At 39.9% G+C, this 27703-nt stretch overlaps 1 protein-coding gene across 1 annotated transcript; it reads left to right on the top strand.

Annotated features, from left to right (window-relative positions):
- Nucleotides 1-3945: 3945 nt before the first annotated feature.
- On the top strand, nucleotides 3946-27034 carry cpxm1b (carboxypeptidase X (M14 family), member 1b). Its single transcript, XM_060902720.1, has 13 exons — nucleotides 3946-4276; nucleotides 11196-11305; nucleotides 12842-12981; nucleotides 13260-13344; nucleotides 15779-15929; nucleotides 17276-17364; nucleotides 18716-18839; nucleotides 22432-22628; nucleotides 22821-23000; nucleotides 23220-23514; nucleotides 25618-25757; nucleotides 26088-26190; nucleotides 26727-27034. Exons 1-13 carry the CDS (start codon nucleotides 3946-3948, stop codon nucleotides 27032-27034), a joined length of 2253 nt encoding a protein of 750 aa, XP_060758703.1.
- The last annotated feature ends 669 nt before the right edge of the window (nucleotides 27035-27703 follow it).

Below are 27703 nucleotides of genomic sequence, written 5' to 3'. Positions count from 1 at the left end.
ACTGATGGAAATCACAATGTCAGGCCGTGAAACTGATTATATTTCAGGGTTCAAGCACCAAAGTCAACTCTGTGTTCTGTGTGATGTGTTCTCTGAGTGGAAATGATCAGGAATTGAAAGTTCTACGGGTCCAAAAAATAGAAATGAAAATTCTAAGATAATTTTCATGAAATAATTCCGTCCTGGAGGGGTGAGTGGAACTTATTTTACAGTTTCCAGGGTCTTGAAAATGTTTGAGAACCACTGACACGACTGACACTCAAGTGATTTGAACTTTCTTGGAGTCTTCTAGAGAAATGGATTCGCAGTCCTTCAGCGCCATCTAGTGCATCATGGGAAATTCTGGTTTTGTCCGAGACAGTTCTTTCTTTTTCCCCTCCAAGTTCGCAAATCAACAAGATGCCGGAACACGCTCACATCTCTGGAAGGAGTCTCCAGTGTCGGCATTTCAATCCAAATGATTCAGTGCATAAAAAATTATTCTTTGAAACGATTCATTTCCTCAGGATCATTTTGAACCAGACTTCGTGCGAACGCTTCCGTCTGAATCTTCTCCCACCAGCAGAAGCTCAAAATATATATATATACAGTATCTACAAGAACAAAAGTCCATGAACCATGAGTTCTGTTCTCCAAAGCTCCACCTCATTCGCTGATTCCGATGGGTGTGTTAAAGAGTTCGAGAGCTTAAGTGTTCAGGTTGTTCATGTCTTCATGAATCCTTGACTATCACCTGAGTATGAGAGCAGACTCGAAAATTGCTGGGTTTCAGGTCACTTTTCTTAGTGGTTTTACCAGAAGTGAAATAGCCAGTGGTCGAACAAACCAAAACAGCTGCTGTAGTGCAAACAACTAGCGATATCTTATCAGAGCACGCTCATAATCTAGAAGCCGCTGCTTGCTTTAGATATATATTCAGAAGATTGCTATGTGCAATGGAATCGACCCCTACAGTCTGGGAAAGAAGGATTTGTCATACAATCTTGAAAACTACCCTTCAGTCGAGTTCCCCGACATCTCGAACTATCTGGTGTTGCAGACGTCCTTCTACACCGCAAAACAGATGAAAGCGTGGAAGAGTATGGAGGATTACAACTTTTTTGTATGTGGCTGGGTAAAGGACCTCGCTATCAAGTCGCTGCCCAATGAATCCTGGATTGTTTTTGCCCGTGTAAGTATGGGTTTTTTTTTAGCTTTTCGTTCATGTCTTTACAACGAAGCGCTGTAAGTTGAAGTGTAAATGAACAACAATTGGCTTGATTCTCACTTGTGTTGGCTCTTATCTCTCAGCTAAATCATTCACAAAGATCATCAGAAACCCCTTTAAAGACCTGGATCTTAGTTAAACAAGACGTGATCACGGCGCATTGTAACTGTGCGGCTGGGGAAGAATTTTGTCGCGACCTTCATGCAGATGGACTTTGTGAGGAGGAAACAAAGAAACAGCTGGGGACTTTAGCGCTTTGGGACTAAAAAAAAGTACCATACATAGCAAGAAAAGTACTTGGAAAACACAAAGGACAGAGCTGAGAGGGAAATGCAAACCTTTCACCAAGTGATCACCGCAAACTCCAGCATGTTTTGACTCGGCTCCCTTCAATTTCAGTGAGAGGTTCAAAAGCTACCTTTCTCGACGTCTTTTTGTGAAATCCTGGGTTCGTTCACCCTTTTTTATTAGTTCACGGGGAACCCTGAAGAAACTTTGATCAGTTTCATGGTTTGATCGATTCGAACAACCTAAAACAACGCAAGAGTAAGGCATTGCACCTTCTCCATACAAACGCTTTGTAAATTGAGCTTTGGTTGACCACCAGCTAAAGTTTTGAATAACTAATGAGGCGGATGTGACGTCACGTGAAACCCAGCAATAAGCTTCATATACAGTAAAAGTCTGATCATTGCCTGTAGGTGGCGCACTGCTCAAACTCATCTGAGTGCAGCCTGACATTTAATCATGTTGATTAATCATGCATTTTTATGGCATATACATAGTTTAATTACATAGTTTATTCACATATATATAAAATAATCGATTGTTTGGATTTGGTTTATTCATGAATCATTCATTTTATATTTATTCGGCTGTATTTGAAATCGAGTACGTAACTAAGCAGCAAAATATTCACAATAAAATGAGATAATATTCTGTTTATTTGTATGGTTTTTAATAATTTTTGTCTTGAAAATATTGAAGATTTTTACTTTTTTACATGAATAGTTTTATATACTTGAACATAGTTTTAATTTTCAGGTTTTATTTGAATTTATTCTACATTTTGTTGAGAGAAGTTAATGCACAATACTCCATAATATCGATGTCATATTATTGTTGTTGTTGTTGTTGATGATGATCATGATGATATTATTATTATTAATTTACTCTATAGTTCTTGTCAATCAAATATATCACATATAACTTAAAGCGTAAAAAATATCTATTTCTTATTCATTTTATTATGTTCCATGTTATATTTAAATAATATTGGCTGGTATTGAGTGGTATATCAGATATATTCCATTCTGCTAGCATGATATTGAACGAGTCGAAGACGAGTAGCTGAATGGAATATATCTGATATACCATGAAAAAAATCCAGCCAATATTTTTTTTCCCATACACACTCTCTTTATATCTGCATACTCAAAGGCCAACATGAGCTTAACTGCGAGTTGGCACCATCAGTGCAGCAGTGAAGTCATCTTCCAGCCGGTGTCAGCAGTAGTGTTAGCGAATGCTAATAAAGCGGTCAAGCCAGTGCTATTGAGAGCTACAGGCTAACAACCGAGAAACTAAGATTTCTGTCTCTCGACTCTTCTTCCACGCTGCACACTCGCCACACCACAGTATTTTTCACTCATACTTAAGTATTCATTTCCTTCTGTAATTTACTTTGTTACTTTTAAAATCAACATCTATAGCTACACACAATGGAGCGACCTGACAGCCAAAATTCTCTCAAAATCTTCCATATTTAACAAAGCAAACCTCACGGCCATGTTTGTTTGTTTAAAAATTGTCACAGTCACTCACTAGCATGGAAGTTATGTCTCTTTTCCAGTTTTTCGATGTCCGTTGGTATGTTTTTCTCTTGTAAATATGCATGAAGAATATCTAATGAAGTTTTGGTAGCCTTTCAGGTGTTCAATGCATCTTTCTCTTTCCTGGCAAACACAGAAATGCTTGTGCTCATACGCAGCAGAAAACTTTCTCATTGAATATTTGCATCAGCTCCGACATGTGACGTCATGTCTTGACAACCATGCAAGATCGTAAACCATATTCAACGCTCATTTTCCATTGGGTAGAGTGACGTAATACACGTAGGATAAGCGATATGATAGCAATATTACACGCTATCAAACCAAATGAATGGAACCTGCTCAAAGGGAATAGAACACGTGTTTTTATTCCATCAAAAAAGTGTCCTGGATGTATAATAATTCCCGATATTTCACTCTGATGATGCCACTCCCAGTGTTTTCCAGCTGACTGGATGCATGTTGTCAAAATGGCGAGCCAGTTCAAAATTAAAATTCTTTTGATTCACTTGTGGGGTTTTTTGTTGTTGTTGTTGTTGCTGGATGTGTCCATATAATATAAAGAACGTTACATGGTGGTGTGAAGGTATGACGTTTATGAAGTTCAGTCTGAGTGTTTAAAGGTTATATGTTAATTTGCAGCCTGGCATAAACCCATTTGTAACACTAAAAGGATAAAAATAATTCTTTGTTCAGATGTAGATTGAAGTTAAAGGACATGGCTTGGAAAAATCTCCTCTCTTCCTGCAACTAGATTTCTCATTCAAGGAAATACATGCTTCAAACCCTTTTCTTCACTCACCATTCATTCTGCAGACCCTCTACTCCAAGAAATGTGGCTTTCTGTGACATTAGTGGGGGTTTCACGCTCACACAGTCCCGCTCTGGAAGCTGACCAGTGCAGACATGGCTTCATCATGGCATCAGTCATTTATGTTCTGGTGTTTCAGTTTGCTCACTGGAGCTGAAATTGTTCTGGGTGGCATTCACAGATCGTCTACAACTCCTTCTGTCAATCAAACATCATCTCCATATAGAACCACTGTGCTGATCAGACATGGCACGAGGAGCAAGGAGAGAAAAGTCATTCTGACAAAATCTTCAAGGAGGACCTTGTCCTCCAAAGCAAAGCCCACAGTGGTCCATTTCGGCACTGAAGATCTGGAGGAGAAGATCGAGCCAAACCTGGAGAGATGGGTGTGGGGTAAAGGAGAAGAGGGAGAGCCAACCAAGTTAGGTAAAATAATCTCAAATGGCATGAATACTCTATGTCTTGTATTATCTGTATATTATGTAGGGATCATTTTTAAGAGGAGTCCGAGCAAGGAATTCATTATTAACAAAAAATGTAATGATAAATCAGTCAGAGAGTCTATTTTGTCAAGGGAATATGAAGTATACATTATTCATGTCCAGTTCAGAGTGATACAGATCCTTTTTCACCAGGACGCAATGATGTACAGGTATGAAGCTGGACTGCAAGAGTTTTTTAAATCTAAAATGGAAATGTAACTTGGTGACAAATCAAATTTAAAAGAATACACCCTTTCGTCAAAAGTATGTTTGCTGTCCAATATTTGTGTCTTTAATTTTGCAATGTACTGTAGCTATGTAACATATATAAAACTCGAAGGGCATAACTCTGCCAAACCACATCTTCAAATTTGCATAAAATTCGAATTAATTGTTCCTTGGCCCATGGCTCACCTTTTCTCCAAATTTAATCAAAATCTGTTCACTACTTTTTGAGTTACGCTGGGAACAGGCAAAAAAAATCCTGGTTCTGTGTACATATCTGGATCCTGGATCTGCAGACACATCTGAATTTGTTTCAAAATCTAAATATTTGTTCCTTGGCCCATGGCTCAGCTTTCCTCCAAATTCCATCAAAATCCATTCACTACTTTTTGAGTTATGTTGGAAAATGACAAAAAAAAAAGATCCTGGTTCTGCATACATATCTGGATTTGCATCAAAATCTAACCAATTGTTTCTTGGCCCATGGTCAACCTTTCCTCCAAATTTCATCAAAATCCATTCCCTACTTTTTGAGTTCGTTGGGAAAAGCCAAACAAACGGAGGTGAAAACAGAACCTCCTCCAACAAAGTTGGCGGAGGGAATAAATGTTCTGTAAATGCCTTCCGTAATCTTCATCTCCTTTTTTCCATGACATCAATAAGCTGAACCCAATTTTCATCAACAATCCTGCAAAATCACAAGAACAATCCATTTGATCAATTTATGTTTAAAATGGAACGGCATTCTCATGGATTTGAAGCCATTCGAGCTTTTTGGTACAATTGTATTTCATACTTTGGGAGGCGGGACCTCAGGGAAAAGTTCAGGGAAACTGTTTTTAAGTAAGTACAAGTGTTGAAATCTTCCTCAAGTGTCAAGTTTCAAAAATATTTGCGTAAAGGACCAATCTTCCAAAATAGTCCTGATGTACAGTAATGAAATACAACTAGTCAAGTGAGTACCCATTATCACGAGCGTAAATGAGTGTAAACACATCCTCCAATAAGTTTCCTTTCATATTAAAACCAAACTGCGCTAATGAGAAAAGAGATTCCGGTTCTCCAAAATGGCCGCCTCCGTGATGTTCAAGTGTTTGGCGAAACTCAAGTTTTATTAATGTGTAGAGATAACAGTTACCTTTTGGTGCTCCAGTGCAAAATTAAATAATTGAACTTCAGAGAACAAGCATGACTTTGCTGATCGAAAAGGTTTGCAGCAAGTGAACAATTATTTAAAAATTATCGTGAATTTCTCCAAAGCCAGTTAAAGTAAAACGACTAAAGACGGAGAGTAAACAAACAAAACCTCCTGTGAGGATTTCCTTTGAATATTTGAATATTATATTTGTGAATTGCCTCCAAATGGCAAAAGATAAAGGGAAAATAATAAGGGTCCTAAAACAGAGCCTTGGAGGACACCAAATTACATTTATTAGGGTCTGAAGATTCTCCAGGAAGGCTGATTATTCTAATCCAAAGATGTCTCAATTTTCCAACAAATATCTTTTCATTAACTTGTACTACATTGTTTTGAGAATACTTCAGTGTGACAGACTTCAAATACTTCAAGATGACTTCCATGAAGGGCGGCACGGTGGTGTAGTGGTTAGCGCTGTCGCCTCACAGCAAGAAGGTCCTGGGTTCGAGCCCTGGGGCCGGCGAGGGCCTTTCTGTGTGGAGTTTGCATGTTCTCCCCGTGTCCGCGTGGGTTTTCTCCGGGTGCTCCGGTTTCCCCCACAGTCCAAAGACATGCAGGTTAGGTTGACTGGTGACTCTAAATTGACCGTAGGTGTGAATGTGAGTGTGAATGGTTGTCTGTGTCTATGTGTCAGCCCTGTGATGACCTGGCGACTTGTCCAGGGTGTACCCCGCCTTTCGCCCATAGTCAGCTGGGATAGGCTCCAGCTTGCCTGCGACCCTGTAGAAGGATAAAGCGGCTAGAGATAATGAGATGAGATGAGATGAGACTTCCATGAAATTTGGTTTGGGCGAGAAGATACTGTCTTGACTGTATGCAAAAAACCTCTAACTCATTATGATGAGCAACCAAAAGCTTCTGGAATATCTTGAAATGTTCAATGCCTGAGACTTTGAAACCATTTGAACAGATCAATTTTGAAGCTTCTGCTATCATGAGATCACGGGCGATTGCTCTAAGACAACGAGGGAGGCTCAGCCTCCTCTAAAAATGACGAACATCGTGTAGGATGAATTGCGCTAGGCTTATGTTATAGCTGACCTTATAACATTGCTATTTCAGATCCAGAATCATAGAAATATATGTGCTCAACCCAACTACTGTGCGAAATCATTCCGTTATAACTTTCCCCAGTTCGCCTAATGTGCGCGTGAGTTTTTCCCCCTCGTGACAGCGCGATGCAGCGGAGCCTCAGTGCACTTCAATTGCATTTGGGAGCGATGCGCTTTTCAATATCAAAATGCAAGACGATTATTGGACAAATACTGCGAAAACGCCCGCCCACAGACTCCCAGCCTCACAGTGGGAGGGACATGGCAAAGCTTTCCGCGAGGAGACTGGTGATTGGTGAAAGCGGCCGGATATTTTCTTTGATTGACAGCTCATTTCAAATATAGACAGGCAGCGGTGAATCTCAGTTCAGTCCCATGCGGATTCACAAGTGCTGTGGTGTATTGTAAGAGATCAGCTTACATTTCGATTTCATTCATTACATACGGTTTCTACCAGCTTTTTTAGTTTGTATATATTTTCAGTGTAAATATAGTGTTGTCAAGTTTGCTATCTTAGTTCCAGAAATTCCGTTTATTTGAGTGACTGAACTTGAACTTGAGGGGGCTAGTCAGCTAGCAAGAAAGCTGCACACGGATGCCAAGCATTGCTGATTTAATTTTGGCGAAGCCATTTGCCAGTCTTCCTTTCGAGGAAAAAATTTAAATTAAACAGCAGGGTAGACCAACGCCTCAAATTGACTTGGTGAAAAAGGTAGGGAATAATACTCGTTCCTTTCAGCTCTCCTGGTACGAGAAAGTGAATTGGCTAACAGCAAGTGACCCACATCAACAACAGTAAATAGGCTACTTTAGTAATATGTCATGGATGGACCAAAAATATAGAATCTATTTAAAATGTTTATGCTGAGTATATTATATTGGAATATATATTTCTCTGGATATGAATTAAACACAGCTACAATTTGGAAAACATTTTTAAACAAAAACACAGCCGAGAACATTTCACACTACAGACCTGGATTAAAAGTGAAGGGTTATCAAAATTGTCAATAAAACATTTCTCAGTCAAAATAAGTAAAATATAGGGAAAGTGTCATTGAATGAAATGTGTGGCACCCAGCTCTATGTTTGGCTCCCCAAGGTCAGTGCTTGTGCCTATTCCAGAACACTCTGCTGTTACTGCTGAGGTTCCTGACAAAGAGCTGCTTTCAAGAATGATCAATTTTTAAACAACATGCCACATGACACAATTTTAAAATATAAAATGTTAAAATATACCCCCCCCCCCCCAACACCACCATCATGTATATTGGAGAGTAGGCTAATGGGCCAAAAGAAACTTATTTCACAGTTTGTGACCCTGCCAACAATCAGCCAGATCAGAGGCAAGAGTATGGGCAAAATTGATGTGTTTTTTCTTTTTTCTTTTAAAATCTGGAAATATCGTAACCGACCAGCCTCCCCTGTTTGAAAGACTACCAGTCGCCACTGCATGAGATCCATAAGCTTGATGGTTCAATTGGTTCATGACAGAACTTTTTCAAAGTGATTTCAAAAATAAAGAAAAGCATTGGAGTTCTGGATACCTTTGCACCTGAACCCAACTCTAAAGGTTCTTGGCTAGGAATTGAGGAAACTTTGTGTTGCAACAGTCAGGAGTCAGTGAGCACTGAAACATTCCTGCAGTGTTCTAGATTCAAGGAAGTGGAAAGACTTCGCAAACAGATGGTGCAAACTAGAAGAAACAAGAAACTGGGAGGACACGGGGACATTTCTGATAAACTGAAGCTCATCAGCTTGTTTTGTCTTCATTGCTAATCTAGCAAAGAGCTCTTTAAGGAGCTGAGGAAAGGAGTCGAAAAAGGTGCAAAAGAAGAGAATTTCTGCAAAATCTGAGCAAACAAAACCCAAACCGAGAAAGCTGGGGCCAACCTTGCATCCAGGTAAAGCTGTGACCTGAGACTTGGTAAATGGGTATACAGTATGAATGGGACTGCTGAGAGCAATGCCACCATATTGGATCAACTCCACTCAGAGTCTGTAGTTTCGGGATTAAAGCATTGGCTCGAGTTTTGCTTTGCCTTCCGAACACTTTCACCTCGACATTCAAAACAGGAAATCTGCTTTGGTTTTCATTGGCTGGGGAAGCGGGTGTTGGTCTCCACTGAGTGTGATTGCTGTGGTCTCAGCTGCCTAAAGAACTGCACGAAGGGGAACAAAGAACCAGGGTTCCATTCAAATCGACGAAACACTGCGTATGTCAAAGCAGTCTTCAAGAGCGTCTTTTGACATGCTTTCCAGGGTTTCTTCTCTTGTAAAGCGGCAGGAAATGAATCAAACTGGTGACAGACTTCTGCTTCAATACAATCCTGACAAGTTGCTTTTGTCTTCCTTTTGTCTTTTTCTCCTCTCTCACCATTTCTTCAAAATTCTTTTTATCTCGACTGCTTCTACCTGTCCACTTCTCTCCAAAGGATCACAGCAGCTCGTTTTCTCTTTCCGATGGGCCGTTTGCATTTTGTCGTCTGAAAAACAAAGGTGAAAGTTGAGCGAGAGAAATGCGGTCCATCATCTGTGCGTGAAGTGAAAAACAAAAGAAAATTGTCTTCAGCGAAGCTCTGAGGAAGTTCACATGGTCATGTTTTCACACTGCGACATAGCTGGGTCAGAAAGGCTCCAATCCAAACACACTTCATATTCATTATCTTTAAGACTCAGATTACGGCCTGCGTCTGTCCTGCCAAACCACAACTGTGCGGAATGAGTTTATTGAACCGGTATCATGGAAGGCTCCGTCAGCTCTGTGTGGTCTTTATGTGTAGGTGTGCGTATATTAGATGTCCTGTTTTGTTGAATGATCTGACGCAAAGTTTAGTGTGTCGTGGGTTTTATTTTTCAGAAGGCTAAAAAGTTTGGCAGGCCCATAAAATGGGATACTGTTTCATGAATGGAAATTTGCCAGAATGGTTCACCGAGGACAGGCCCAGGAGATAAATCGAAGGTGATTTGTCCCAGAGAGCATAGGTACATCATTAATAGCATAGCAAGCAACTTGTTATTGATGTAATTGGGAAGACATCACCACAATGTGATGTTCATTCACTCCAGCTCCCGTCCCATGCTGAATCAGTGTGTCTGAAGTTTCTGGTAAGGTTCTGGAGCTTGTGCTCATGTTCCTGCTGTAAAAATGCATCAGATTATGACCTTCAAGGTTTGTTTTCAGACTCAAGCTCAGAAATCACTGCTGTTTGAAAGACAACATGTCAGCCATGACAATTCCAAGACTCCTTCCATCCATTATCCGAAACCGCTTATCCTGTGCGGGGTCGCAGGCAAGCTGGAGCCTATCCCAGCTGACTACAGGCGAGAGGCGGGGTATACCCTGGACAAGTCGCCAAATCATCACAGGGCTGATAAATTATAGACAAACAACCATTCATACTCACAGTCAATTTACGTAGAGCCACCAATTAGCTTAACCTGTATGTCTTTGGACTGTGGGGGAAAACGGAGGAAACCCACATAGACACGGGGAGAACATGCAAACTCCACACAGAAAGGCCCTCTTCAGCCACTGGGCTCGAACACAGAACCTTCTTGCTGTGAGGCAACAGTTCTAACCACTACACCACCATGCCGCCCCCAATTACCAGACTCATCTCATCTCATTATCTCTAGCCACTCCATCCTTCTACAGGGTCGCAGGCAAGCTGGAGCCTATCCCAGCTGACTACGGGCGAAAGGCGGGGTTCACCCTGGACAAATTGCCAGGTCATCACAGGGCCGACACATAGACACAGACAACCATTCACACTCACATTCACACCTACAGTCAATTTAGAGTCACCAGTTAACCTAACCTGCATGTCTTTGGACTGTGGGGGAAACCGGAGCACCCGGAGGAAACCCACGCGGACACGGGGAGAACATGCAAACTCCACACAGAAAGGCCCTCGCCGGCCCCGGGGCTCGAACCCAGGACCTTCTTGTTGTGAGGCGACAGCGCTAACCACTACACCACCATGCCGCCCAATTACCAGACTATCTCAGGAAATCTAGAAGTTTGTTCAATGGCAGATGAGTAACCCAAAAAGACACTGGAGGTTAAATTCATCTTCTTCTTCATAAACAAAACACCTTTTTTCTATCTCCATCTGTCTCCATTCTCTCTCTGTCTCTTTTATTGACACCTTTCTGTGCTTCTGCTTATATCAGCTTTTGTTCTTCATTCCTGTCATACATAAACTGTTGAACAAACATTGGCTCCCAGTGAGTTCACATTTTTCCAATTCTTCTCTGGATCATCTTTAATCTAGCTGTCTGGTTTTGTTTGTTGTTGTTGTTGTTGTTGTTTTTAATTTCCTGTTTTGAATATTGAAGTTGTGTTTGGAGCACCTCCAAAATTGTGTGTGTGTTTTTTGTCTCAGAATGCCCTCCACTGGGTTTGGAGAGTTTGAGAGTTAAAGATGCCCAGCTGCAGGCCTCATCATATAAACGCCGCGGTCTCGGACCCCACCGTGGTCGACTCAACATCCAGGCAAGAAAATGCTCATGTTATCCCAACACAATCTCAATAACTGAACTTGATAAGAATTCAGACAAGCTGCTTTGTCTCGTTCAATTTTATGGTGCGTTTAATTTTACGGACTTCCACAAATTTAATACATGCTTCTTGTATGTTGAAATTTGCACATGTTATCGCTGTTTTTGATCTTCTTGTTGATGTTTCTGGAGCTCAACGTTCTTTTTCAGAAACTGGTGCCTACCCCTCGCCCAATCCTCCTCCTTTCTCATCCGGGCTTGGGACCAGCAATGGCGGAGTTATCAAATCGCTGGTTTTTCGCAGGGATTTTCAGTCCTGTTACATTGCCAAAGCAAAATTCTACTCTACTCTACTCAATTTGCAATGGTTCCACTCTGGATTTTACACATTCATTCAAGAAAACACACAAAAATCAGGAAACATTGCTATTTTCCTCTTGTGAAAGACGCGATCCTTTTCTTGCATGTTTTTGCAAGTGTTTCAATTCATGTCTTCACACAAACAAACCTTTGGAAAATTTGCACCAGGCTGTCAACAATTGTATTTCATCATCATCATAAATACATTTATTCTATCCACATTCACTGGACATGAGCAATCGTACACTCTGATTGGCTACTCTACTCTTAGGATATCAGCTCATATACTCTGAGTAGAGAAAAGCAAAATGGTGGAGCGTGTTGCTGAACAAACCGAGGACGAAATAAAAACCCAAAAAATACACAAAAAAAAGCACAACAAAATATGGAATGAAAGTATTTGATGATAAGAGCATATCTTTTTTTATTTTTCAAGAATTATTATTATTATTATACAATTTTTCACAAATTGCTCCTGTCATTTCACCGGTTTGTTTACGTTCTAAGCGGAAATGATTTTGTCAGACGTTTAGTCTAAAGTTTTTATTGATCTAATTTGCAAAAAATAAAAATGCTCTGTTTTTCAAAATCCAGTGAATGTGGATCGAATAAAACAATTATTCCACTCAATCTCGTTGTACATGGCTTATAGACAACTCAGTGCTATGCATCTTGTCGACTATCAGCTCATGTACGACTCGATTTCGTGGAATAACTGTTAAATATCCGCCAATGACTGACACCCAACCTGAAATCTCAATAACAGTGGTTCTCAAATTGGGTGCCCATGGTCCATGAAGCATAAACAGAGGATCCATGATGTTTTTTTCCCTCAATTTTATTATGTTTAGGGGTCCAAGCACCAAAGTAAACTCAAACTGAATGTCTTCGACTGGTGGACAGTTCAGGAATAAACTGCTCCTTTGCTTCAAAAAAAGAATTCATTTGAAATTTTTAAAAAAATATTCATGAAATAAATCCATCCTGAGGGTAGCATATGGAATAAATTTGATACGTCAAGGCATTGTGCCTCCAAAAACTTTGAGAACCACTGCTAAAGCAACTCAAGATTGTATCTTCCAGACTCCCAAATGAATGTTTTGTTCAGGTTAGGATTCATGAATTTCTTATTCCTTCTGGCTAAATAATTTCTCCTGGCTTGTGTCTCTAGTCTGGTATTGAGGATGGGGACATTTATGATGGAGCTTGGTGTGCACTACAGGAAAACAAGAAACAGTGGCTTCAGGTTGACACTTTGAGAGCCACTCGCTTCATGGGGGTCATCATACAGGGCCGCAGTTCCATCTGGAGGTAGAAACCATACAGACATCCAGTGTGACACAGAGTACACCAAGTACATGCACATTAATGAAAAACAGCAATTTGTGCTGGATCAGAAAATCAGCAAGAAAGTGGTGGGGCAAAAAAGAAACCTCAAAGCATAAAAAGCAGTGCGAACACTGGAGACGCCATCTAAAAATGGTCCAAAGCTGTCTCCTCACTGAAAGCGTTCACCTTACTAAAGTCGTAAAATCATCCCAATGTCTTCGACTCATCCCTGATATTGTGTGCTGTCTTTTCTTCTGTAGCTGGAATTGGGTTGAAACCTTCAAGGTGCAGTTCAGTAACGACTCCATCATCTGGAAACCCTGCATGAACGGGACACAAGAGGCAGTAAGATTCATGAACTTCGAATTCCTGACAATTATTATCCTGCAGTGTTATACAGAATGATATACTCCTCAATAACTGCAAATCTTGACTTCATATATATTTTCTTGAAATCCAGTTCCAAACATCTGTTTCAAAATTTAGTTTCAAAGGCTGAACGGATAGAAAGAAGATGACGGCATTTCAAACGAACTATAACTTGATAGCTGGATGAATAAAGTGGAATGAAGTGGTGAGGAAGTTTGATAAACTGATGGTTCGAGCAATGAGGAAGTGATGAGAAGTGTTTTGGAAGCTGTATGAATGAAGCTTTTAGAGAAAGCCATGAACTGAATGGATGGTAGGAGGTTGAAGAACATGAAGAATAAGAACATGATGACATGATGGATGGATGGATGGATGGATGGATGGATGGATGACAGAGTATTTTGGAAGCCATGTGATTTAATTATTTTGGAAAATGGTGAAGTGGTTGAGCAGGTGTTTTGGAAGTGATCCAGATGGATTGATACTGCATGTTTGTATTTTGATGGATGGAAGATGAAAGGCTTATGGATGTAAAGATGGATGGACCAAACAGCAGGTTTTTGGGTGGAAAAATGGATGGATGGTTGGAGCAGTTCTTTGGCAGATGGATGGATTGAAGGATGGAGCTGATAGAAAGTGATGTACAGTAAATGGATGGATAATGTGTTTAAGAAGCTCTATGAATAGATGAAGCATTTGTAAAGTGTTCCAGATGAAAAGATGAAGCATTTAGAAAGCACAATGGATGGATGGATGGATGGATGGATGGATGGATGGATGGATGGATGGAGTATTTTGGAAGCCATAGGAATGAAGTAAATGATTAATTGACTGAGTGGGTGTTGTAGAAGGCTGGATGCTGGATTGAAGAGGAGAATACGTCAATGGATGGATGGAGAAATTAGAAAACCTGATGGATGGGTGGGTTGGAGCAGTTAGGAAGTGCTATAAATGGATGGATAGAGCATTTAGAAAAGATTTTAAAGTTTAACAGATAAATGCAGATGGATGGATGGATTGAGTTAATGCTGGGGCATGCATGACTTTATGGATAGACAACATTTATGGATGGATGGATGAATGGATAGATGGATGGAGGGGTGGGTCGGTGGGTGGGTGGATGGAAGGGTTGGAGTAGTTAGGAAGTGTGATAAATGGATGGATAGAGCACTTAGAAAATATTTTTAAAGTTTCATGGATGGATGGTTGGATGGATGGATTTAATGCTGGGACATGCATGACTTTATGGACAGACAGAGCATTTATGGATGGATGGATGGATGGATGGATGGATGGGTTGGAGCAGTTAAGAAGTGCTATAAATGGATAGAGCATTTAGAAAATATTTTTAAAGTTTAACAGACAAATGCTGATTGATGGATGGATGAATGGATTGATTTAATGTTGGGGCATGCATGACTTTATGGATTGACAGAACATTTATGGATGGATGGATGGAGGGGTGGATGGATGAATGGGGGTAGGTGGGTGTATGGGTGGGTGGACTGTTGGAGCAATTAAGAAGTACTATAAATGGATAGATAGAGCATCGAGAAAATATTTGAAGTTTAGCGGATGGATGGATGGATGGATGAATTGAATGCTGGGGCATGCATGACTTTATGGATTGACAGAGCATTTATTTATGGATGGATGATGAATTCAAAAGCATAAAGATGGGGAGGTTATTGAGGAAGAAATGTAGATGTATGGAAGGAATATTTCATGATCTGTATACGTCACCAGATCCTTATCCCGAGGCTTTAAACACTGGGAAATATCTTCCAAATTTTCCTTCAAGTCATTTTAGTTTCCCAACTTTATTGTTAATCACTGTGCGCACGTGTAAGGACAGATACATGGGTTTCCTCGACACAAGGCTAAAGGCTTTCATTCTCTGCTGCTGATGTCTATTGGCTCAGACATCACCATGGCACTGTATCATCTCCATCATTCGGCCAGCAGGACTCTCTCCTGGCAGCATGCTGGTGGCTCTGATACACATTTGGACATGGCAGCTGGCAGCAGTTAGCTTGATTAAGTGGCTCTGTTGGAAAGAACGGCTTGCCTGCCCACTGCTTCTTGCTTTACACCAGATTTCTGTGGGCGAAACCTGGCGAGCAACATCACAACAAACACCACTGAATCAAAAGTAGTTCTGGATTCAATGATGAGCTGAACACAATCTTTCATGCTAACACAATCATGGAATCCAATCAAAGTCCTTCATCTGTTTGGTTTCTATTAAAGGAAACATTTAAGTCAATCAAACTGACCATTTCCTGGTGCATAAACAACAGTTTGACCCCGCCCTGCGTTTCTGATGCTGTCTCAGCTGATACTTTGCCAAGTGAAATTTGGGCTCGTTGAATTGGAGAGGTTCACTCAATGCAATCTTTCATGCTAACAGGTGTTTGAGGGGAATCAGGACACTGACACTCCAGTCCTGGCCATCTTCCCTGACTCCGCGGTGGCACGGTTCATTCGGATCAACCCACAAACCTGGTTTCAAAATGGAACCATCTGCTTGCGTGCAGAAGTGTTGGGCTGCACGCTGCCGGGTAATAATCACAAATTTACACTGCTTAAGAGTATTAACACAGTCTCAGGAAGAGAAACTGGGAAGAATTTGTGTCTGGGGGATCAGATTACGAATCTCACATCCATTTTCTTTAAATTTTTCGAAAAATATTTTCCTTTGTGGAACTTTTTTGAAGGGTTATTTTCAAAATAATTGCACACGTTAATTGGACAAAATTCACGAGTTCATGTGAATTTTTTTTTAATGTGTGAAAATGATGCATTGGACTGACTGACTTTCTTCATTTATGTGTGAAAGTTTTGAAAAATTCGTTTTGTAGTTGAATTTATTTATTTGTTAGTTAGTTAGTTAGTTAGTTAGTTAGTTAGTTAGTTAGTTAGTTAGTTAGTTAGTTAGTTTGTTTGTTTGTTTTATTTTTTCTTTGTGCTCTTTTTAATGTTTTTATTGATTTGTTTGCTTCTGTGCAGTTTTGTTTGTTATAAATTATTTCTTTGTTAGTTTTGTTGGACATTATTTCTTTGTCTTATTGCTTATTTTCTTTAGTTTTTAATCAATGTATTTAGTAAATTAACTAATTGTTTTTATTTGTTTCTTAATTTTTATTTATTTATTTATTTATTTATTTATTTTGGGGGGTTATTTTGTTTTATTTGCTTGTATGTCATTTTATTTATTTTTATGTTCTTTCTTTGTTTTAATTCTTTCTTTCATGAGTTTGTTTCTCTGGATATTATTTCTTTATTTTATTTAGTTAACTGGTTAATTAGTTCAGGGTGTTTTTGTTTGTTTTTGGAAATAACCCATACATTGTTATTACCTCCGCCAATTTTTTTAGAAAAGGTGATATTTTTGCTTCTCTTTGTTTGTTTGTTTGTTTGTTTGTTTGTTTGTTTGTGTTTGTTCCCAACGTAACTCAAAAAGTTGTAAACTGATCTTGATGAAATTTGGAGAAAAAATGAGCCATGGGCCAACGAACAGTTGAATAGATTTTGATGCAAATCCCAATACGTATGCAGATCCAGGATCCAGATCTGGACACGGATCCAGTTCTCAACATAACTCAAAACATACTGAACAGATTTGGATGAAATTTGGTGGACAGCTTTAGTATTATCCTGAGTTCAAGTGATTTGATTTTGATGTTGATAACATGTGGCTTGCTGGAAGAATGCACTCGACTCTACCGAGTGCCCTTCTCGATATTATTAGATTCTTCTCGTTGTGTTTTGCATCAGCTTTAAAAGTTGTGAAAAGTTTATAATAAAGGTTGACAACTGGTGATCCTTTTTTATAATTTCTACAAATTTTGTGTGAAATACGGTTGAATGGTGTTTATTCTTTAATGGTATTCATTCTTAATTTTAGACCCAAATGACATTTACCATTGGCAAGTGGAAGAAAGAACACAGGACAAGCTGGACTTCAGACATCACAATTACAAGGAAATGAGGAAGGTACATTCCGACATCTTGAGCTACATGGAACAGTGTTGATGCTGTGATATGAAAATAAGGCACAGCCGGGGAGAGCGATACCGCACGAATCAGAGTTATGAAAAAATGCAAAGTTGTTGTATCACAGCATGGCCTTAAAATGTTTCATTTATTCATGGACAATACGCCTCATGGTTTATAGTCAGAGTTCATGCTGTGGAATGTCCAAGAGACAAGTTACTATTCTCACCGATACACAGTCATCATTCCCTCATCAGTCTCTCTCTCTCTCTCTCTTGATCTCTCAATGTTAACTTATTAGAACGAGGGCATTAATATGAACCAATTGTTCCTGTTCCAGCCAGGACTATCTGTGCTGTTATCCAAAACTAATGCACACCTCCTGACCAATCAGATTCAAGAATTAATCTGGAGACTTTACAAGAAATTGGCAAAGAAATCTCAAATGCTTGAATCTTTCAAAATGAATCTTCTTGCCTACTTGTCACATTTGGGAAACATCTGGATTCAGCGTACGTTGTAAGATTTGGCAGAGCTGTTCAGGTTCCTGGTGTCTGAGTGTGTACTGAGGTTCACCACACTCACCAGAAAACAAATATTACTCCAGGTTCTGACTTATCCTCATCCTGTTCTCTGCAAATAACCGCTAATCAGCAGGGAACCGCGGTCCACACTCGCGTTACAATAATGTTCATGCCGAATTGGTTCAATTTTGGCTTCGAAAGGAAGAACAGGAATAACTTTCTGCAAAATTCCTGTCTTTCCGAGATGTTCTGGATAAGAACCCATGGTGTGGTGAATGATCAACATGAAAATATTCCCTGATCTGAAATAGTTGTGGTAGTTGCCTTGATGTTGTCATCTCATCTCATTATCTCTAGCCGCTTTATCCTTCTACAGGGTCGCAGGCAAGCTGAAGCCTATCCCAGCTGACTACGGGCGAAAGGCGGGGTACACCCTGGACAAGTCGCCAGGTCATCACAGGGCTGACACATAGACACAGACAACCATTCACACCTACGGTCAATTTAGAGTCACCAGTTAACCTAACCTGCATGTCTTTGGACTGTGGGGGAAACCGGAGCACCCGGAGGAAACCCACGCGGACACGGGGAGAACATGCAAACTCCACACAGAAAGGCCCTCGCCGGCCCTGGGGCTCGAACCCAGGACCTTCTTGCTGTGAGGCGACAGCGCTAACCACTACACCACCGTGCCGCCCGCCTTGGTGTTGTATCGTGTTAAATTTTTGTATGCACAATGTTGGATGGATTTTTTCTTTGAACCTTGGCAGACTGGAAGATTTAACGACCTGTGACATCGCTCACGTTGCTGTGTTTATCTTTTCCAGCTCATGAGGTCAGTGAACGAGGCTTGTCCAGACATCACACGCATCTACAGCATTGGAAAGAGCTACATGGGTCTGAAACTGTATGTCATGGAGATCTCTGATAACCCGGGCAAACACGAGCTGGGTGAGAAAGAACCTGGTCGAATCTGTGTTCGCTTTTAAGTTACCTTGCGTAGCTGTCGTAAGACAAACAAAAGACTCCTTACGTAAAGATCTCCTTCCTGAAAGCTTCTCAAATTACCATATCAACAATGACGCACTTTTTTAAAAGTCTGTTTTTATGGCGTGTCCTGTCCCTGTGAGCGTCAATGTTGCTATAGAAACGATAACGTATTAAAACAAATGCATTAATGTCAACCAAGATTGTGAAAATGGATCAACACCTTTCGACCAGTCAGGAGTGAGAATTGTTCTGATACACTGGAATAAGTTGACAGGTTTTTAGCTTTGTGTGAATCCGGAAGCATTTTCCAGGTTTATGGGACAAAATGGAAGAATCCTGCAACTGGAGCCAAGGTCAAAGGTCACCACAGAGCTGGGACTTGGATTCCTTTCCTGAAGGGGGATCTGCAAGTCTCTATACTGAATGAGTGAACTGTTGTCCAAACCTCAAGGGCAGGAGAGGAGACCTTCACCTTGAAAAAAGTGTTTTTGAGGTTCAGCACAGATTCGGCTTGTTCGAGAAACGATTTACGGCCAAATCTGTATTTGTTGAACACAAGCTCAGGCATGTATAGATGCAGCTAAACAGCACAGTGTGGCCATTTTGTAAAGCTGTAAGACAGTGAAGAAGTGTGTGACTTTTTCCTGTGATCTCTGGACTCATGTGAAGAGCGGGTATAGATTTGTTTGTGGTTTATTTCTCCTCAGGTTTTTGGGGTTTTTTTTTTTACCCTCACAGTCACTTGCTAAAACAGAGCTATATTTTGTGTTATGACGTTCGCTCTTGTCCCTAAGAACAAGCTGAGAAACCTAGCAAGCTAGCTAGCGAACTAACTCACTAACTATAGCTCAAAAGCAAGTTATTTCCGCTGTCTGTTCAATTTTATCGTCGAGTGAACTGACAAACACAGCTACCTAGCTAGCAAGCTAAGAAACTATCAGTAGCTTTAAAAAATTAGCGAAGCTGCCTGTCAGATTTAACGACATCAGCTATATTTAAGATGTAACCCTTGAATTTCTGCCAGGAATAGTCCAAATCATGAAAATGTTAGCTGTGAGACAGAAAGAATTGGATATTTTATTGATGTAACTGTATTTATGTGACTATTTTGACTTATTTCTTTCTTCTTGAGCATTAGAGAGGGAAATGTTTGACTGGCAGTGCTTTAATTTTAATATTTTTCTTCTTTGAAATCTTTGGAAAACCTCGTTTTGAGTGTTTATGTGACCAATTTCATGGATTTCCCCATTTTATGAGGCACGTGTGTGTGTGTGTGTGTGTGTGTGTGTGTGTGTGTGTGTGTGTGTGCAGTGCAGAACTGTTTCAGAGAAGGTGCCAGATTTCAGACTCCTCTGTTAAAAAGAGAGAGAGAGAGATCATGTTTCATTCATCTCACATCTTTTCCTTTACCGTAATGTCACTGTGAGATTCTCCTGTGAAATTCTCAGTTTCACTGTTTCAGAAGCTGAGAGCTAAAACGACTTTCCAATCAAATGATCTGCAGGGATGTAAAGACACGTCTCTGTCACTTGCATATGCAAATATCATCAGTGACATCACTCTGTGTTGTTACGTTCAATGAAATCATGGATATTTTACTTTAAACTGTTAAACAGCACGACGTTCTTTCAGACAAAATGGTTTTCTAAGATGTCGCTTGAGAATTAACAATTCTGAGCTTCTGAAATTGGTTCTACTTTAAACTTTTTTCATTCATTCATTCATTATCTCTAGCCGCTTTATCCTTCTACAGGGTCGCAGGCAAGCTGGAGCCTATCCCAGCTGACTACGGGCGAAAGGCAGGGTTCACCCTGGACAAGTCGCCAGGTCATCACAGGGCTGACACATAGACACAGACAACCATTCACACTCACATTCACACCTATGCTCAATTTAGAGTCACCAGTTAACCTAACCTGCATGTCTTTGGACTGTGGGGGAAACCGGAGCACCCGGAGGAAACCCACGCGGACAACATGCAAACTCCACACAGAAAGGCCCTCGCCAGCCCCGGGGCTCGAACCCAGGACCTTCTTGCTGTGAGGTGACAGCGCTAACCACTACACCACTGTGCCGCCTTAAACTTTTTTTTTTTTAAACCCATTTCTCAACCTCACGATCAATGAATATTCACTCTTCGAAATACAGGAGCCACTCTGTTATTGGGTTCCACACAGAACCTTCCAGTGTTTCCCCCAGATGGACAAACTGAACTGCTTTAGGGTCCTCGATATTTTATACATCTATAAATTCAACAACGTTAATATTTTGACACAAATAATTGTGCACGCACTTTTGGCAACACCAGTTGCTTGCCTTCTTGTTGCTTTGGCAACCTCACAATTTTAGTTAGATTTTTTAACGTAATCTGAAATAAATATAAATCTAAATTACAAGGCAAACAAATATTAAATCGTGAATAATTAAATGTGCAGAACAAAAACAAGTTTTTATTTCTGAAATAAATATTTATTTTTAGATAATAAATGTAACAAACACAAATATTTATTGCATTTATTAAAATGGATTGTTTTTTGTTTTTTTTTTAAAAAGGAATGGAAACCCAAAGATGATTGATTGTTTGTTTCATATTTTGTAAATATGGAATAAATAAATAAATAAATAAATAAATAAATAAATTGCTCGATAAATAAATAAATATTGTTATTTAAAATTGTAATGGAAACAAAGTTTGTTTGTTACAGCTTTATGAAACACAAAACAAACAAACAAATAATCTTCGTGTTTCCAATCTTTTTTAAAATCATAAATTTTAAATTAAATAGATAGATAGATAGATAGATAGATAGATAGATAGATAGATAGATAGATAGATAGATAGATATTTGCTATTATTTAAAAATGCAATAGAAACACAAAAGTTGTGTTTGTTTGTTTGTTTGTTTGTTTGTTTGTTTGTTTGTTTGTTTGTTTGTTTGTTTATTATCTCCTCATAAAAACATTAAACAAACAAATAATTTTATTTGGGTTTCCAATACTTTTTTAAAATAACAATACATTTTTACATTAAATAAACAAATAATACATAAATATTCATTCTTCTTTAAAAAATGCAATGGGAACACAAAAATTGTTTGTTTGTTTGTTTGTTTGTTTGTTTGTTTGTTTGTTTGTCTATTTATCTCCATGTTCTTATCAAAAATATCAATCCTCAATCAATAAATAAATATTTACATGAAATAATTATCAATTATAAACAGATTGGTCATTTCATGTTGACATTTTTAAAGCCACTTTGCTCAGACAATGCTGTGCAGAAGTCTTGGCCCCCTAATTCTTCTGAAAGTAAATTTCACCTTCGAAGTTTATTTGATGTCATTTCTGTTCACGTTTAAAATATGTTTCCAAAGGAAAAATAAATTGACAGAATATTTTTTGTCTGGCAGTAAAGAAATGGGTCTGCTCACTCGACTCATCACAGAACCATAAAACACCATGAAATCTCAGATAAAGCACGGCACACTCACACCACTCTGTCCAAGTTGGTTGTTCGTTTGTCTGAATAGTAAAAGAGCTCTGCTGCCCCCTACAGGTGAGCCGGAGTTTCGTTATGTTGCAGGGATGCATGGGAACGAGGTTCTGGGGCGAGAGCTGCTGCTCAACCTGATGCAGTACATCTGTCAGGAATACAAACAGGGCAACCAGCGCGTAGTCCACCTCGTCAAAGAAACTCGCATCCACCTGCTGCCCTCCATGAACCCCGATGGCTACGAGATGGCCTACAAGAAGGTACGGTCAGGCCCACAATTCTGAATTTCAGTCTCCACATTCTCATGATTTGCTTTATTTTTAAAAATTGTAACACCATACCTTGTGTTGAGACGATAACTTCTGGACGCGAACTTCATCCTGTGTTGAAAGGAAACTTGACTCATGTGTTTTCATGTGTATTTGGATGAGTGAGTGATGTTTCATCTTCAGGGTTCTGAGCTAGCCAGCTGGGCTCTGGGTCGTTTCAGCTACGAAGGCTATGACATGAACAACAACTTCGCCAATCTGAACTCCGTGATGTGGGACGCCAAGGAGCTCGAGACGGACAAGTCGAAACTCATTAACCATTACATCCCCATTCCGAAACAGTACACATCGAAGAATGCATTGGTGAGTGGGTTTCACGAAGAAATCGACGTGCTGTCAATCCTGTATCTGTAAATCATTACAAATATTATTTATAAACTCTAATAATGCCTCACAAACCTGAAGAAATGTATGTGAATGAATGAATCGCCTGTTAACACACTGTAACATTGGGTCACTGAAGGATAAAACATGTCCCGGATCATTGACTTTGTGTCACTGTTTCCTGACGGACGTCTGAAGGTGGCGCCGGAGACACGCGCAGTGATCAACTGGATGCAGTCGATCCCCTTTGTACTGAGCGCCAACTTGCATGGCGGTGAGCTGGTGGTGACGTACCCATTCGACATGGCGCGAGACTGGGCTCCACGCGAACACACCCCCACCCCGGATGACAGCTTCTTCCGCTGGCTCGCCACCGTCTACGCCAGCACCAACCACGTCATGTCCAATCCAGACCGACGGCCATGCCACAACAAGGACTTCATTCGGCAAAACAACATCGTAAACGGCGCTAACTGGCACACTGTTCCCGGCAGTGGGTATCGAAAAAAAGCATAGTTCCTGTTTAACATACCTTTGTCCACTTCCTGTTGAAATTCTCTCATCACCTTTAGATAATTTCAAATGAAGTAGATTTGATGTGTGAACTCCTCTGTCCTGAAGATATCGGAAAACTTAAACTTAAAGCTTTACATCTGACTGTTGCAAAGTGCTGACACTGGAGACTCCTTCCATAAATGACACGCCTCCTTCCAGGAAAATTCACTATCACTATCAAAATAATTCAATAATGTTAATGTTAATTAAGGAAAATAATGTTCATTAAAGGAACACGAATGTCACATGTTAGATTCAATAATTTGCACAGAGGTCTCCATTTCTCGAAATCTCAAAAAGTCACATACAGTGGTACTTGAAAGTTTGCGAACCCTTTAGAATTTTCTGTATTTTTGCATAAATATGAGCTAAAACATCATCAGATTTTCACACAAGTCCTAAAAGTAGATAAAGAGAACCCAGTTAAACAAATGAGACAAAAATATTATACTTGGTCATTTATTTCTTGAGGAAAATGATCCAGTATTACATATCTATGAGTGGCAAAAGTATGTGAACCTTTGCTTTCAGTATCTGGTGTGACCCCCTTGTGCAGCAATAACTGCAACTAAACATTTGGGGTAACTGTTGATCAGTCCTGCACACCGGCTTGGAGGAATTTTAGCCCGTTCCTCCGTACAGAACAGCTTCAACTCTGGGATGTTGGTGGGTTTCCTCACATGAACTGCTCGCTTCAGGTCCTTCCACAGTATTTCCATTGGATTAAGGTCAGGACTTTGACTTGGCCATTCCAAAACATTAACTTTATTCTTCTTTAACCATTCTTTGGTAGAACGACTTGCGTGCTTAGGGTCACTGTCTTGTGGCATGACCCACCTTCTCTTGAGATTCAGTTCATGGACAGATGTCCTGACATTTTCCTTTAGAATTCGCTGGTATAATTCAGAATTCATTGTTCCGTTAACGATGGCAAGCCGTCCTGGCCCAGATGCAGCAAAACAGGCCCAAACCATGATACTACCACCACCATGTTTCACAGACGAGATAAGGTTCTTATGCTGGAATGCAGTGTTTTCCTTTCTCCAAACATAACGTTTCTCAAAACATTTTTCCAATAGCCTTCTAGCTTGTCCACATGATCTTTAGCAAACTGCAGACGAGCAGCAATGTTCTTTTTGGAGAGCAGTGGCTTTCTCCTTGCAACCCTGCCATGCACACCATTGTTGTTCAGTGTTCTCCTGATGGTGGACTCATGAACATTAGCCAATGTGAGAGAGGCCTTCAGTTGCTTAGAAGTTACCCTGGGGTCCCTTGTGACCTCGCCGACTATTACACGCCTTGCTCTTGGAGTGATCTTTGTTGGTCGACCACTCCTGGGGAGGGTAACAATGGTCTTGAATTTCCTCCATTTGTACACAATGTGTCTGACTGTGGATTGGTGGAGTCCAAACTCTTTAGAGATGGTTTTGTAACCTTTTCCAGCCTGATGAGCATCAAACTTTTTCTGAGGTCCTCAGAAATCTCCTTTGTTCATGCCATGATACACTTCCACAAACGTGTGTTGTGAAGATCAGACTTTGATAGATCCCTGTTCTTTAAATAAAACAGGGTGCCCACTCACACCTGATTGTCATCCCATTGATTGAAAACACCTGACTCTAATTTCACCTTCACATTAACTGCTAATCCTAGAGGTTCATATACTTTTGCCACTCACAGACATGTAACATTGGATCATTTTCCTCAATAAATAAATGACCAAGTATAATATTTTTGTCTCATTTGTTTAACTGGGTTCTCTTTATCTACTTTTAGGACTTGTGTGAAAATCTGATGATGTTTTAGGTCATATTTATGCAGAAATATAGAACATTCTAAAGGGTTCACAAACTTTCAAGCACCATTGTACTGCCGCTTTAAAGTCGAAAAAAAATGTTGTCCTTGAATTATCTGAAAATCTGGTATATTCCAGAAATTTCTCCAGCTGAATAATTTAACTCCTGTGCTGCTGTTTTTGTGATTTCTATTTCATGCTCGTAAAAGTGAGTTGGACGGCTATGATTTTTTATTCTCTCTTCAGGCATGAACGACTTCAGCTACCTGCACACAAACTGCTTCGAGGTGACAGTCGAGCTGTCGTGTGATAAATTCCCTCACGCCAGCGAGCTCCCCATGGAGTGGGAGAACAACAGAGAGTCGCTGCTGGTCTACATGGAGCAGGTAATACAGAAAATCCAACTTGTCGAATTGAGTAAATGCACATTTTTTTTTATTCATTTGTTTTTCTCAGGACCTAAACAACATGGACAACATCTCAGGATTTTTTTTGTTGTTGTTGTTTGACTTCATTTTCATTAAATAGATTGAGCCAAGTACACTGAATGAAAAAATTATTCTTCTAACTGGATATTTTAAACTTATTTCTTCCTCTCGGGATTAAACAAGCCGAACATTACCTTAGCAATGTATGTTCTGTCCTGGAAAAATGATTATAATATTGTTCCATATTTCGTGAAAATGTTTACATTGTGACATTTTTATCCTTCACAGGTCCACCGGGGCATTAAAGGAGTCATAAAGGACAAAGACACCAAGGCTGGAATTGCAGACGCCATCATTAAAGTGGATGACATTGACCATCACATCAGATCCGGTGAGGGAAATCAAACAGACTGAATTTGAACCTTGACATTTTTTCAAGAAACCAAGGTAAGAAGACATGCGGAGTTGATTACACAGACAAATAATCTGCTATCAATGCAAAACGAATGCACAGAGGACAGATCGGAAATCAGAAAAAAAAACAACATATGAAGACAACTAAAATTGGAAAGAAGGCAAGACTTCACAGTGGGCTTAAAAAAAACAAGTTAATAAACAGCAAGTGAACGTCATTTACTACTTTAACCAACGCTGTTCCTGAAGTCTGTTTCATCCAAAAACTTTTTCAGGAAACACATGCAAATCTTTGCATATTTGTAGAAAATGGCAGATGTACTCTCATATTTGAGGAATAATACCAAACTGTGCTCAAGAAAAAAATAACTTGTTTGGAAAAGATAATGTATTCAAAGGAGCACATAGAGTAAATATGTGAATTGTAACTGTCAGAGCTGCTGTTTCAGAAAATTCGCCAAGACTTTCTGACCAAACATAATCCAAAATTCTGTCATGGTTTTATATCTCCAGCATCTGAAGGGGATTACTGGCGCCTGCTCAACCCCGGCGAGTACGAGGTGACGGTCATGGCAGAGGGATACGTTCCAGTCACACGCTCCTGCAGGGTGGAATACGAGCACTATCCCACCATCTGCAACTTCCAATTATCCAAAAGGCCCAAGCAGAAGCTGCGTGAGATCCTCACCGAGAGAGGAAAGATCCTCAAAGACCAGCAGCTCCGACTGCACCGGCTGCGTCTGCGCAAACTTGGTGCCAACAACCGACGGTGGACCGCACAGCGGCGTGTGGTTAGGAAAGCACTTTGCCCTTTGACCTGATTTGCAAAGCAGTGACAGGACATTTTTATGGTTGATGAATTCGATTCGGGATCAATTTCACAGTCCGTGTCATTTCGGGTTGCAGTGTTTATCAACAGAAGATGATCAATCACATGTTTTACCTAATTTTTTCAGTCTGGAACTGATGTTTTTTCTCAATAATAAAATGAAAGTATAAGTGCTCAAACTTACAATTGTGCATTATTTCTTGTCAGAATTATTTATTCTCTTTGCAAAGTAATTTTTTGTTGATTTATTACATTGTTGGTGATTTATTGTCCAGAAACCATGACTAAAACAAAAACACTCACAATACTGTCCACATACCGGTACATGAAATATTGTCAATAGATTGACATCACCAATGAATCAGCGTTTGTGTCCAGCAGATGGCGCTGTTCTCCATTAAATTATTGTTTTAACACAGTCAATATTGACACAAATGGTTCAAAATGTTCTGTATCTTCATCCCAGTCACTTAAATCATTCACAGGGACACTATGGATGGACAAATGTTCGATTAAATTCAATAAAATGGTCAATAAATCAAAAGAAGACGTTTATCCACAACAACTCCCGCCTCCTGCTCGATGATTGGCTGATGCGTCAGACTAATGCGCACTTTTTGATTGGAAGGCCTTCTGCTCACCATGGCAACAGGAGAACATC

Source organism: Neoarius graeffei, chromosome 20 (assembly GCF_027579695.1).
Source record: "Neoarius graeffei isolate fNeoGra1 chromosome 20, fNeoGra1.pri, whole genome shotgun sequence".
In the NCBI taxonomy this organism is placed as follows: domain Eukaryota; kingdom Metazoa; phylum Chordata; class Actinopteri; order Siluriformes; family Ariidae; genus Neoarius; species Neoarius graeffei.
The sequence above is the reverse complement of the archived record's forward strand: the minus strand, read 5'-3'. Positions and strand labels throughout refer to the sequence as shown.

Bases quoted from the DNA above. Each gene is read 5' to 3' on its own strand.
- cpxm1b (XM_060902720.1), top strand. From the start codon at position 3,946: ATGGCTTCATCATGGCATCAGTCATTTATGTTCTGGTGTTTCAGTTTG. The intron at 23,001-23,219 runs GTGAGTGGGTTT...GGACGTCTGAAG, and splicing joins ACACATCGAAGAATGCATTG to GTGGCGCCGGAGACACGCGC. The intron at 25,758-26,087 runs GTAATACAGAAA...TATCCTTCACAG, and splicing joins TGCTGGTCTACATGGAGCAG to GTCCACCGGGGCATTAAAGG.